Genomic DNA, 12,888 nt, shown 5'->3' with positions numbered 1-12,888 from the left:
GGATAATTCTATTTCTCCTGATCACTTGGAGGAGATAGTCACAGGAATCTTCGCGAGGGCAAGTGACAAAATAGTATGCATATCTTGTCAATTTGGCTATCACTGGGACTAGGTGAGGCTACCTCTGGAAACTGTGATGGTATTGCTGTTATTCAATGGGCTCTAAGTAGCCTCCAAAACTGTTTATTTAACTGACTTGCTATAGTTCATGGAGATACAGGGAAATATTTTTTAGATTGGAGATACAGGTGAAATGACTGTCATGAGACTCACCAGTTATGTGACTGACATGGCAAAAGCATAGCTAATCACAAAGGAAAATTAGTCTCCAGGAAGTTTTCTATAATCCCAGAGGAAACTTTAAAGGGCCTAAAGATATTGATACAAACAAATAAGATGCCAGAAGTTAAAGCTTTGTGCCATACCAGTTTCCTATTTATTTTTTGATTAAAATAATTTTGGGGAGGAAAAAATAGGTGGGGTGGGGAACCTGGACATGTACAGTAGTGGCCAAAATTGTGGAAACCTTTTGGGAAAAGTGTATTTTTGAGGTTTAATGGCTAATAACACCACTTTTTTTTGGAGCAGTACCATAAAATTATATATCAATGGGAAGATAATTTAATGAAGAATGTAATGCAACAAAGTTTGTTCAATTATCTGTACTGTATTCTATGAAAAGTTATAGCCAAATAACCAGAAAAAGGAAGCACAACTTGCTTAGGTTGATATCAGGTAGCTTTCTTTCATCTGATTGTAGCCAATGAGCGTGTTTAGAGAGCCAATCAGGTGTTATCTTATTTTGGCAATGAGTCAATCAGATCACAGTAGGATTCAGTTATTGATGTCATATACTGAAGCTGAGAGGAGGACATTTGTCAGTGTTATGTGATCGCTATCAAGTTGGTTCGGGTTTTTTGTGTTCTTTCATTTAGTGAGCTTGTAAAACGTAATAAAATTAAAGTAATGGTGCAAAGAGTTGACTGGTTGCCCAGAAAGCGATGTAAAATAGTATTAAGTGAACAAGGCTACAGTTATAAAGAAATTAGAAGAAAAATTGGTGGAAACTTAAACCAAAGGTGGCACTGCTACTGTACACTTTTCCCAAAAGGTTTCCACAATTTTGGCCACTACTGTACAGCAACTATTGCTAATCATTATTTAAGAGCTGTGGTGACGCAATGGTTAGAATGCAGTATTGCAGGCTTGCTCACTGCCAAGAGTTCGATTCTAACCAGCTCAAGGTTGACTCAATCTTATATCCTTCTAAAGTTGGTAAAATGAGGACCCAGATGGTTGCAGGCAATATGCTGACTCTGTAAACCACTTAGAGAGGGCTATAAAGTCTAAGTGCTATTGCTATTGCTATTAAGTATCACACTGCTATATACACAAAATCTTTATTTGCTACAAAAAAGTAAGGGTGTATTTCCCATAGATAAGGGTACAGCACGTAACATTTACAATACAGAGAGAGCCCTGTTAGATCAAAATATAGGCTGCGAATCTATAAACAAAACAGAAGGTTTATACAACTCCCCACATTTCTTCAAAGGCTGTGGTGATTTTAGCACAAGTCAAAGCAGCGGAGAGTGGATAGTTGCTGATAGATATGGTCTTTTCTGTGTAGTCAACATTAAGCTGAAGGAGAAAAATGGCAACCAGTCAAGTTTTCTAAAGTATATATGTTATTGTTTAATATCTAGGTGATTAATACTCCAATCAATTATACAACAGAGAATATAAGTTAGACAAATGATCTAACTTTCCAGAAAACAAATTTGTTTCTATAACTCTCTGTAAATTGGTGCACTCTTAAAAAAAACCAGCTCCATAATCTCAGCAACTAAGGTTTCCCTCTTTAAGTGGTAAGTCAATGCAGGAGACTATTAGCATTCTGCCACTAGTATTCCCACCCCTCTTTATAGAAATGTACCAAGTTTACAGCACATGTTTTTAAGACATTTAATCCAGTTCTATAACAAGAGCTATTATATAGGTAGTCCTTAACTTACACCAATTCATTTAGTGACAGTTCGAAGATACAACAGCACTGAAAGAAATAACATGACTGTATTTCACACTTACAACTGTTGCAGCATCCCCATGGTCACTAATCAAAATTCAGATGCTTGGCAACTGACTTGTATTTATGACAGTTGAGGTCATGTATTCATCTTTTGCAACCTTCTGACAATCAAAGTCAATGGGGAAGCTAAATCCATTTAACAGTTGTGTTACTAACTTAATAACTGCAATGATTCACTTAACAAATGTGGCAAGAAAGGTCCTAAAATGGGCAAAACTCACAACAAATGTCTCGTTTAGCAACAGAAATTTTGGGCTCAACTGTGGTCAGAAGTTGAGGACTACTATATTATCTTTGCTGCCAGAACCTCAATTAAGTTGGAGGTGAGATAATTGGCTTGCAAATAAGGGAGAGAGTCTAAGAACATATACAGGCCTTACCGATCCATGAGCAAACGCCCCCACAATTATGGCGATAGGATCTGCAGTAGGGACTAAGTCACGCATGTCTGTCACCTGAAGGGCTGAGAAAGAGGTGCCTAATTTTGTGCAGCCCACAGGGAGGTGATCTGTCACTGGGTTCTTGATCACCTACAGAAGAAAAACTGGATTAAGCTGGTAATAGAAACATAATTAATCGTCTATAGAATCATAGTAGAATTAGTACCTTTAATAGCTTTTGAGGGCCATCAGCAGCTCTGACACTAAACTTATGCAGCAGCTGAACTAAGGAGAGACAAAGAAACACTGAGAATACAGAAGTACATATTGTTAGTTGCTTGCAACAATCCCATACAAGCAGTGGTTTTCAGAGTATTCTCTTTTTCCGTACACCAGGGGGGTCAAACTGCTGGCCCACAGGCTGGTTGCATCATGTGGAGGCCGCGCCCACCCCAGCTCCGGCAATGCAAAAAAAGTCACAATATGTCGCGACACGTCATGTGACGCGGCGAGTTTGACACCTGTGCCATAGACTAATGCATAATTCATGACCTACTAATTAATTAATATGACCTGACAGGGAAAGCTAATATCCATTTGTCATCTCCAGAAAGGGAAAGTGATTTAATTTAGTAACATAATGTAAAATTACTTTCAACCCAGATGATGGCTCTCTAGCCTTCTTAGCAGACCAATGGACTGACAAAATGCAGAACCATACAGAAAGCCAGGTTCTCTACCCTTAAGAGATGGAACATAATCACATCCATGTATTTCATTAAATTATAATTACATGTAAACTACAGTGAACTTCACCAACTTTTTATAGTTCAACCCCCAGCGTAATTTCAATATTTTTTGTTTGCTCCTCTTTAAAATCTTACTTCTTGTACTGAATACAAAATATATTGTACTTCCAGGCTCAACAAAAAGGCAAATATGTTCCAGAAATAGTACTAGAAAATCCATTGTTTCAGTATGTTACGCTAATGTGATGGACAGGTTATAAACTAACAGTACCTGGAAATATAACTACCTAGACTACCTAAATAAACTACCTATATAAACATTCTGCAAGGTAGTGTGCACCTGTTATCAGTAAAAGTGATCCCAAACTAGACTAGTTTAATACAAAGATCCACAGACAAACATTGTTCAGTATGCTTAATGGGGTGGTATATCTTAGTTGTATTTCTTACCCATGAGACCACAAAAACGATCAAAGGTGCGAGGAATTCTTGTCTGTGGATTGACTTCAATAAGAACGTTTTTTTCTGTATGGATGTATACTTGGAGAAGGCCAGCTCGGTTTAAAGGACTGTCCATGAGCATCAAGAGGCTCTAAATTAAAAAATGAAAAATCATATATGTACCTATTTAAAAAGCAAAATCTAAGAAGTCTCTCTCAGAAGAGTTCAAGACTGTTGTAAAGAATATTTGAGAAAGGGCAGTGCCTGAAGAAAGAAATGATAGTGAAAAATGATAGTGAAATGATAGAAATGATAGTGAAAAAATAAAAAGGAGCATTTGTGGCGTGATTCAAAAACCGAATTGCCAGCATTAGCTTCTGGCCTTTTCATGAATGTAATTTCCTAATTAATATTTCAGGAACAGAGGTGGGCCATAAAACTGGACTTAAACCTGCATAGAATACCTGGTGGGTGATATCTGGTCGAACTCCTCCAGGGTCTCTGCCATTCCTCAGAAGCAAGGATTTATGCTTGTCACAATTAAGCAATTCATATGTTTTCCCAACCTTAAAACAATAAAACAGTGCCAAATTAGGAAAAGCTCCCATCCATACTACTAGATAAACTTTTCTATATGACTTCTGAATTCTCTGGTTCTACACCATTGGTTCATGAGCAAGAGACATTTATGTTCTGTATGACACATGGCGCTCCATAAATCGAATTTGTGGGAGGAAATGGCAATTTTATTTCTCAACAGAATTTCCCTTACCATATCAGTGCTCTTAATCTAACATCGTATTTTAAGAAACTAAGATCTCTGCATCCCATACTACCAACCGGTTAAGTTATGACACCTGTGCTTAAATATATGGCCTCTGATAATAGGGGCTTTATATAATGATAACGTCTCGCCTCGGTTCTTCCCGGCATTTTTTTTTTTAAAAGCCGTCCAAATATGTCGGGATTACCATTTCCAGAATCCGTCCAAAGTGACGATTCCAGCGGTTGCTCTCACCCCGCACGTGGACATAACCAGCTTGGGAATTGCTGGCCGAGAAATGCTGCCGTCAGGATAAGATCTTTGTCCCGCACACAGATTAAATCCAACGTATTTCAGAGAAAGGTGATAAAGCCACTCATAACCACCCCGGAGGAGCTTTTGACTTTGGCCACTGCTTCGGAAGGGAAGTTTAAAGCCGCTTCTCCTCCCGGACCCTCCTCCGTACTCTTCTCCGAGACTTATAAACTTTGCCCAGCACCCTCGGACAGCCTCCCGCACCTTGACGCTCTCCAGCGACGCCCCCTCCAGGATCACCACCAGCCGCCTCTTCCCGGCGCGGCGGGGATCAAACCCCTCTCCGCCCGCAGAGCCTCCCTCCGTGTGGGGACGCTTCCGCACGGGGCCGGCCGCCATCTTTAAAGCGGCGAACTCGCGGTTTTCTCCCACGGGGGCAGCGGCTTCCTCTTCCAGGGCCAGCCACTTCCTGTTCCCGAATTGTGCTTTCGCTTCAAGGCGCTCGAGCCAAGGACGGAAACAGAGCCCCACACTGTTCGCACGGACACACGTTGCGTTTCCAGATGGGCCGAGCCGCAAATAACGACGCGCCACTAGGCTTCAGGGGCTTGGAGAGCCATTAGCTGCTTCGGGGTGCTCGAATGCTACGCTTGCGCAAGGGGGAAAGCCCTTCCGGCCTGACCCGGAAACGTTTTTCAGAGCCCGCCGTTTCCTGTGTCCTTCTCTCCGGCGCGGCGGCGTGACTGACGAACGAGGGTGAGGACTGGTTATCCTCGGAGGCGGATTCTGTGAGTTTTTTCTAAGAGGAGCAGAAGCATTTTAGGGCCTCCGCCTTCTTCCTCGAGGATGAATTCTCTGTAGTGAAGGGGCAGCAGGCATGTTGGGGAAGGGAGCGGCTGACTGATCCAGTGCTTTCAATGGGACCGTTTCAAACAAGGGGCGTGCTGCAGAATGGGCGGATTTTATTCATGATTTAACAGCTGTGCTGAACAAATCGGGGGGGGGGCTGAATTCGCTTGCATTACCCCGCTCCATAGACAATTGCCCCGCTTGCATGGCTTTTTAGAAGCCTGTAATATCGCACTTCTGAACGGGGTGAGGTTCCTTAATAAAAACTTTCGCTCTTGGCGTCCTAGCAGTAAAGAATGGCTGCTTTATCATAATATATGTGTGTGTGTGTATGTATGTATATATATATATATATATATATATATATATATATATATATATATATATATATATATACACATACATACATACATACATACATATATATATATATATATATATATATACATACATACATACATACATACATACATATATATATATATATATACACATACATACATACATACATACATACATATATATATATATATGTTATGTACATATATCATAGTCTGTATAAGTGGTTAGCAAGTTTCAGCTCTCTTATTGGTGTGGTTCTCGGTGCAGAATTCTTTATTCAGAGATAATTGCATGCATAAAATACGTCATGCACAGTCCACCTCTCCTTCCAAACTTTATCAGAGTTTCAGTAAGAAATTTTGCAGAATTGTGTAATTGTATAATTGTGGACCTGTCTCCATAACAAGGTTGCCATGGCTCAGAGCCTGAAAGACTTTGCTGGCCGCCTGCCTACTGGCCCGCGTGGGATGAGCACTGCTTTAAAGTTGCTGTTGGGTGCTGGAGCTGCAGCTTATGGAATCCGTGAGTCTGTCTTTACAGGTAGGTAACTTTTATTTTAATTCTTTAATCTTTTTCTATTGTTCAACTGTTGGTGGTAACACCAGAATGCTTTTGATTTCTACAGTGGAAGGTGGACAAAGAGCAATATTCTTCAACCGCATTGGTGGAGTTCAGCAGGATATTGTGCTTTCAGAGGGACTTCATTTCAGGTAATCATCTAGGGCAGGGGTCCCCAACCCCGGTCCACGGATCAGCACTGGTCCATGGCATGCCAGCAATCGGGCCACGCAAACAAGCGAAGCCCTATGCGTGAGATGCAGGCAGCACGCAAAACCACACCCCCTCAGGTCCGCAGAAAAATCTCTCCATAGAACCAGTCCCTGGTGCCCAAAAGGTTGGGGGCTGCTGATCTAGGAGATTGGGTGGTGTAGTAGAAATTTTTTTTTAGAATTGACCAGTAATTTGAAGGCAATATTATCCTCGTACCAATGTTTCCAAAGATATTTCCCCTCAAATTTAATTTGGTATTACTTCAGTTTGGGAAGATAGTTTTTAAATTTTCCCTCAAAGCTATTTAAAAAACCTTCATATTGATATAATTTCTGTTTTTGTTAAGATAGTGCTCTTAAAACTTTTAGAGATATTTTCTCATTAAAGAGTAAAGTTTAAGTTATGTGGAAATATTTGTATTTCCAAATAAGAGGCATAGGATTTTATTTATTTTTTACATCTCATTCAGTTATAATTATTGCTAATCTCCACAGAATTCCTTGGTTCCAGTATCCAATAATTTATGATATTCGAGCCCGGCCCCGCAAAATTTCCTCACCAACAGGATCCAAAGGTAGGAACAGAGTTGCACAGAGTTTTTACTTCCTAAGAAGTCAGGATGATGTATGTAGATATTTCTCCATCTGTAATCTTTATAACAATGCTGCAATGAAGTTTATACTAAGAATGATGTCACAAAACCATTGAAATCTATAAGTGAGCATTGTGGAGTAAATAGGTTTTGTGTTTCCATAATTTTGAGTTTTGCATTCTATATCAGTTTTGATACCCTTCTGTTGGTACTTGGAAGAGCATACAGTTGTCTGGCCAGAATGTAAATTTAGGACTTCAAAACAACTGATTCAGTATGAGAATGGCAGCTGCATACAAAGAAAATCTATATAAAATGTTTTATAGATGGCATCTACCACCTGCAGGGTTAGCAAAAATGTTTAAAAACATGTCTAGCAATTGTTGGAAATGTAGGCAAAAGCCAGACACATACTACCACCTTTGGTGAACATGCCCCAAAGCAAAAGAAAATCTGGTCAAAAATACATATGTGGTTAGATAAAATGTTAAGAAAACATGTAGATCTTAAGCCGGAATCATTTCTCTTAGGTATAACCTCAGAACATTATGATAAAAATGTGTATATTTAATGTTACATGTATTAATAGCAGCGAGAATTACATTTGCACAGCACTGGAAAAATGAAGAAATACCAGTGGAAGAAGAGAAAATTTTAGAAAATTTTGGACTGTGTGGAAGTGAACAGGCTCACACTGAAAAGGAAAGGGAAAGAAGATACAGAATACTGTCAGACATGGGATATATTTTACCAATGGCTAGAAAAAAGGGGTAGAGAGCAGGAATGATATATTATTATGAATTATGATATATTATCAAGTTAAATTATGATATATTATCAAGTTAAATATGTGGACCCAGACAACACATTGTTTACTAAGCACTAAAGATTTGTAATTATAAAAAAAATAATAAAAATATGTTAAAAAAAGAAAAAACAACTGATTCAGGGTGGTGTAATTAGATATATAATCAGACTTGAGAAATAAAATAGAATGCACTTTAGAGATTGTGGTTGACTTGATTTTGACTCTAGATCTGCAGATGGTGAATATCTCCTTGCGTGTTCTATCAAGACCCAATGCTGTAGAATTGCCCAGCTTATATCAGCGACTTGGACTAGACTATGAAGAACGGGTTCTTCCTTCCATTGTCAATGAAGTACTCAAAAGTGTGGTAGCAAAGTTTAATGCGTCACAGCTCATTACCCAACGAGCTCAGGTTTGTCCTTTTCTGATACCAGACCTGTCTTCCTGCACTTAATCCTACTTTTCACAGATGTGTCCAGTACTTTACTGGTTGCAGATGATTTATGTATTAAGCAATTGTTTAGGGAACAAATGAGATCTTTTGCAAATTTCCTCTAGGCAAGAAATTGAGTGGGAAATATCCTGGCTTGGTAGCAGGTGTGCATAGGCAGGTAGTGCAATGTGGCTGCAAAAATAGCAAATGTAGTTTTAAGAGTATGTTTTATTCTGCCTTGCTCAGATCTTGCATCAACTATTAAGCCCAGGCTTTTTTTTACATTTTTTTATTCAAAACAAGATTCAAATACAAAATACAAAACTCAAAAAAAAAAAAAAAATTCCAAAAGGACAAAACATAAAAGAATCAAAGCATTAAAAAGGTGCCTCAATAAAAGACATTATACACATATTATCCCCTCTAGTTGAATACTGATTAATATATTACTACAGCATTAATTTCCACCCCTTGCGAAACAAGCCCTCCAAATTTTTTAAACTATTAAATCTATTTGCAACTTGTGGACCTGTGTTCTATATGTTATATTAATGACCAAGTAGTTAATGGAAAAAATAATATTAGTGAAACAAAACAAAATTAAAGTTTCAAAACTCTCTGTTAACAGGCTGCTATTGTAATCCACTCGTAGAGAATTTTAACACAGCATCTTGTCTATCCCAAATCATCCCAGAAGTTATAAACAAATTGTCCTGGGTCAAATATTCATGTTTGTTTCTTAATATCATCTCTAGTCAATTGTTATTTAGTTAAATATAGTAAATTCAGTCTCCAAAATAGGTCTATCTTCCGATCAAAGCGCAAGCAGAAGTAATTGCCAATTAACTGTAATAAATCCATCCAGTCTCCCTCAGACTTCCTTGTAGTCAAAGCTATAAAGTTGAATGTGAATGAATGTGCAGGCTTAAACTTCAGAACAGCAGGTGAAATTCACTTGGCTGGTTCTCCAGCCATGAAATTGTTTCTTTGATCTGGAACTGGATCAAAGTCCTTTTGTGTATAGTCATCCACATCCAAAGATAAAGCTTCAGATCTTAACATTCTTTTAACAATCATTAAAGTTTGATCAAGCTTTCGAGAGAAGAATCCAGCTAGGAGCTGCACATCTCCCCATCCTGCTTTCTTAGGTTTCAGAGACTGTTCAACCTTCTTAATCTGTGAAACTTAGCCAGGGAACAGAGAAGAAAAAAAGTACGTTTGCCTCTATATTTCAATCCAGATTTATAAGAAAAGTTCAATGGAAATAAACTCCAGGTCTTTTGCAAATTCAAAAAATACAGAAACCAGTGGTGAGAATCTGAGAACTCTTCATCCCTCCCACCCGAACCTCATGCTTTCCGTATGGAAGGGACAGAGGTTATCCAGAACAACATATATCAAAAGGAAAAAGAGAGAAAAAGCAATTAGAATCCAGCAAGAGGTTGAAATAAATCAACCCCCATTAATCAACTTTTAAAACAATGAAGTCAAAAAGTGAAAGTTAAAATTCTGATGTGCATAGAAAAGGAAAGGGCTTTACAGGAAGATGGATGCGCCCAATGACTTTTCAATCGCTTCCAGAGGGGATTGGAATCTTCAAGGCCCTCCTCCCCCTTGCCCACTGGGTCATGGTCCTCCAAAAGTTGTCTTGGGTCACTCCTAAGTGCTCCCATTCAAAACCAGGGAGAGCACTGCTAAAGACTCAGCTTTTGCAGTGAAATCAGCAGATCTTCGATAAGAAAAAAGAAACTCTTACCTTGCAGCAGCCATCTTGAAAAGGGCCCAGTATTAAGCCCAGTTCTTTAAGAATTATTATGGCCAATCTTTTTAGAAAAATGTATTCTACTTGAAGAAGAATGTAAGAATTTACAAAATAAGGTCAGGAAGAGGCAGTGAGAACTATTGGATAATTAGAAACAAATATTATGAAAAGAGACTGAAAGGATAAGGAATATTTAAAAGAAAACTGAAGGGGATTATGATGGCACCCAGTGCTTTTTTTGTAAAAAAAACAAAAACAAAAACCTGAACTCACACACATCATACAACCCGCCTTGCTTACCCTACAAGGTTCCATCCAAAAAAGGTGCCGGAACTCCGTTCTGGGCGTTCTATGACAAAAAAAGCCCTGATGGCACCTTTCAGATATCTGAAAAACTGACACGGGGGGGAAAAACACTTCAAAAGACAGAGTTCAGATATATGACTTTTAAGTTGATTTATTAAATTTAAATGTTGCCCATCCCACTATCCAAAGTTACAGGAAGGCATATTATGTTTAAATATCAAATGATAAGAGCAGTTTAACAGTAGAATCAATCAGACAGGTGATGGACTCATCTTGCTGGGATGTTTTGGACATTAGTGGATAGATTTTTGTACCAAAGGGATAGGTGCAAGGATTTAAATGGCCACTTCGGCAACATGATTCTATGACTTATGATTTTGTCACTTTTTCTGGGCAAAAGGAAATATCCTTGAGCAAGAACTGTGACTTTATTTTTTTAGGTATCTTTGCTTATCCGACGGGATCTGACAGAGCGAGCAAAGGATTTTAGCCTTATATTGGATGACGTAGCTATCACAGAGCTGAGTTTTAGCCGAGAATACACGGCAGCAGTTGAAGCCAAGCAAGTGGGTGAGTTGATGCTTAAATTAAAGGAAACTGTAACAGCTGGAGAAACCGAAAAAAGAAGATTTAAACTCATCCCTAGATGAGAGGCAGGTGGGCAGCTGCTCAACATATTGGTAACTTCCATTCTAAGCAATTCTCTCTCCTGTCCTAGGATCCAGAATAAGGGGTATGCAGTCCACCTTGGGGTTTCTGAGTGCACACAGGAGAGAACAGAAACACACAAAAGTATATTTATGTAGCATGTTATTTTTATATATAGGAACAGACACCACCTATGGTTACCGCTGGTAAAAAGATTGACAAGAACACTAGAAGGCACACTTTACATCATTTTCCAATGCCATTTTTTATTGCCTATTTTTCTGATGAAGGGCTGTGTATTCCATGATTCACATACATCTTATTGAAGCTTCAGATGAGAATCCTTTCTGCGAGCCTATGTGGTCATTTGAACGGTTTGCTTTTACTCTTGCCACAGTCTGCAGCACAAACTGCCTACCGTATTTTCCGGCGTATAAGACGACTTTCTAAACCCTGAAAATTTTCTCAAAAGTCGGGGGTCGTCTTATATGCCCAGTCGTCTTATACGCCGGAAAATACTTCTCAGCGCTTCCTCATCCGGGGCCTTTTCGGCGTTTACCTCTCGCCTCCGGTGGGAGTAGCTTGGGGGAGGCGGAGCTTGAAAGGAGGTGGGGCGGTAGGAGATGCTCATGGGGGATGCAGTGGCGGCTTATACTGAGCGTGCGACTGGCGGCTGCGGAGGTGGGCAGGCAGGCGGCGGCGCAAGGCGTTCCCTCTTTCCTCGCGCCCCACACGGTAGGGAGGAAGGAGGAGGAGGCTATGGGTCTGGAAGGGGAGGGGTGTCAGCTAAATTCCTCTCGGAATTTATCACAAGATGTCATTGATATTTTTATGATATCAGATGATGAACAGGATGATTTTGAAGGCTTTTAAAGGGAAAGTGTCATGCCAGCAAAACCTGTAAAAATAGCTTGCAGTTATGATGGGCGTTGCTGACTCGCCAGGGACTTGCCCGGCACTTGCTCTCTCTATTGTTTGTTATCTTCCTCCTATCATCATCAGTTCCAATTTGGTTGACAGCTTAGAAAACAAACAGCATGGCAGCTCCCATGGGTTTATTGTCTTATCCTTCCTTTCAGCTTTAGAGTGAATTAGGAAAAGTTTAATCCACTTGCACTGTTTTATGTTTACATGTTTGATGACAAACAGCCTTATGTTTATAAGTGACAGTTTTTCTGCTAAGTACCTGCATGTCATAAGCATTTGAATTAAAATTACCATATTGAAATAAAATCTGGACTTCCGGCTGTGACGTCATCGTGGAGCGGGTGAAGGAATAGATCTCTGTTCCTAAATCCCAGAAAATCTTCGCTAAGAGCCCAGAAAGGGCTTTGCCGATCCCGGAGAGATTGGTAAACTAAAGAGGAAGCTTCAGAGAAGCCGGGTGGAACGCAAACACCCGAGCAAACAGGAGCAGCACTTTTAAAATTGGCGGAGAAGAAGCCAGTCTTTAAGGCCGGCCTGGAGCGATGGCGACAGTCTGAGAGGGAAGCGAAAAGTAGAACTGACAGCTTCGTATGGGAGACGAGGAAAACCCCTGAAGGAGGTGAGGAACATTTGGCTGAGAGAAGGCGCAGAAAAAGCAGAGCAATAAGGAGAGAGACATAGCGGCAACTGAATTGGAATAGCGCGGAGAAGGGAGCGATAGAGCAGAAAAAGAACAGCGTGAAGAAACAGAGAGCCCACAGTAAAGTTTATAA

At 39.8% G+C, this 12,888-nt stretch overlaps 2 protein-coding genes across 2 annotated transcripts in view; one reads left to right on the top strand and one right to left on the bottom strand.

The window, feature by feature from the left end:
- Window positions 1–1,389: 1,389 nt before the first annotated feature.
- On the bottom strand, window positions 1,390–5,079 carry EMG1 (EMG1 N1-specific pseudouridine methyltransferase). The gene is made up of 6 exons (XM_015814065.1): window positions 4,942–5,079; window positions 4,124–4,225; window positions 3,669–3,810; window positions 2,696–2,754; window positions 2,470–2,619; window positions 1,390–1,641 (listed from the first exon to the last, which is right to left on the bottom strand). Exons 1-6 carry the CDS (start codon window positions 5,074–5,076, stop codon window positions 1,528–1,530), a joined length of 702 nt encoding a protein of 233 aa, XP_015669551.1. The 5' UTR covers window positions 5,077–5,079; the 3' UTR covers window positions 1,390–1,527.
- A 291-nt stretch (window positions 5,080–5,370) lies between these two features.
- Window positions 5,371–12,888, top strand: part of PHB2 (prohibitin 2) — a 19,290-nt gene continuing 11,772 nt past the window's right edge. Inside the window, exons 1-6 of the mRNA XM_015814026.1 lie at window positions 5,371–5,465; window positions 6,276–6,408; window positions 6,494–6,578; window positions 7,134–7,213; window positions 8,267–8,451; window positions 10,981–11,110. Of these exons, the coding sequence (XP_015669512.1) occupies window positions 6,282–6,408; window positions 6,494–6,578; window positions 7,134–7,213; window positions 8,267–8,451; window positions 10,981–11,110 (607 nt within the window). The 5' untranslated portion in view covers window positions 5,371–5,465; window positions 6,276–6,281. The remainder of the gene's footprint in view (window positions 5,466–6,275; window positions 6,409–6,493; window positions 6,579–7,133; window positions 7,214–8,266; window positions 8,452–10,980; window positions 11,111–12,888) is intronic.

This window comes from Protobothrops mucrosquamatus, unplaced genomic scaffold (assembly GCF_001527695.2).
Source record: "Protobothrops mucrosquamatus isolate PMUCROS unplaced genomic scaffold, P.Mucros_1.0 scaffold212, whole genome shotgun sequence".
Classification (NCBI taxonomy): domain Eukaryota; kingdom Metazoa; phylum Chordata; class Lepidosauria; order Squamata; family Viperidae; genus Protobothrops; species Protobothrops mucrosquamatus.
Note: the sequence above shows the minus strand (reverse complement) of the source record. Positions and strands in the feature narration are given on the sequence as shown.

What these genes read in the sequence shown, in the direction of transcription:
- EMG1 (XM_015814065.1), bottom strand. Translation starts at nt 5,076, where the DNA reads ATGGCGGCCGGCCCCGTGCGGAAGCGTCCCCACACGGAGGGAGGCTCT. An exon ending in CGTCGCTGGAGAGCGTCAAG is followed by an intron (nt 4,226 to 4,941) that starts GTGCGGGAGGCT and finishes TATTGTTTTAAG; the next exon opens with GTTGGGAAAACATATGAATT. An exon ending in GGGCGTTTGCTCATGGATCG is followed by an intron (nt 1,642 to 2,469) that starts GTAAGGCCTGTA and finishes TTTCTCCTTCAG; the next exon opens with CTTAATGTTGACTACACAGA.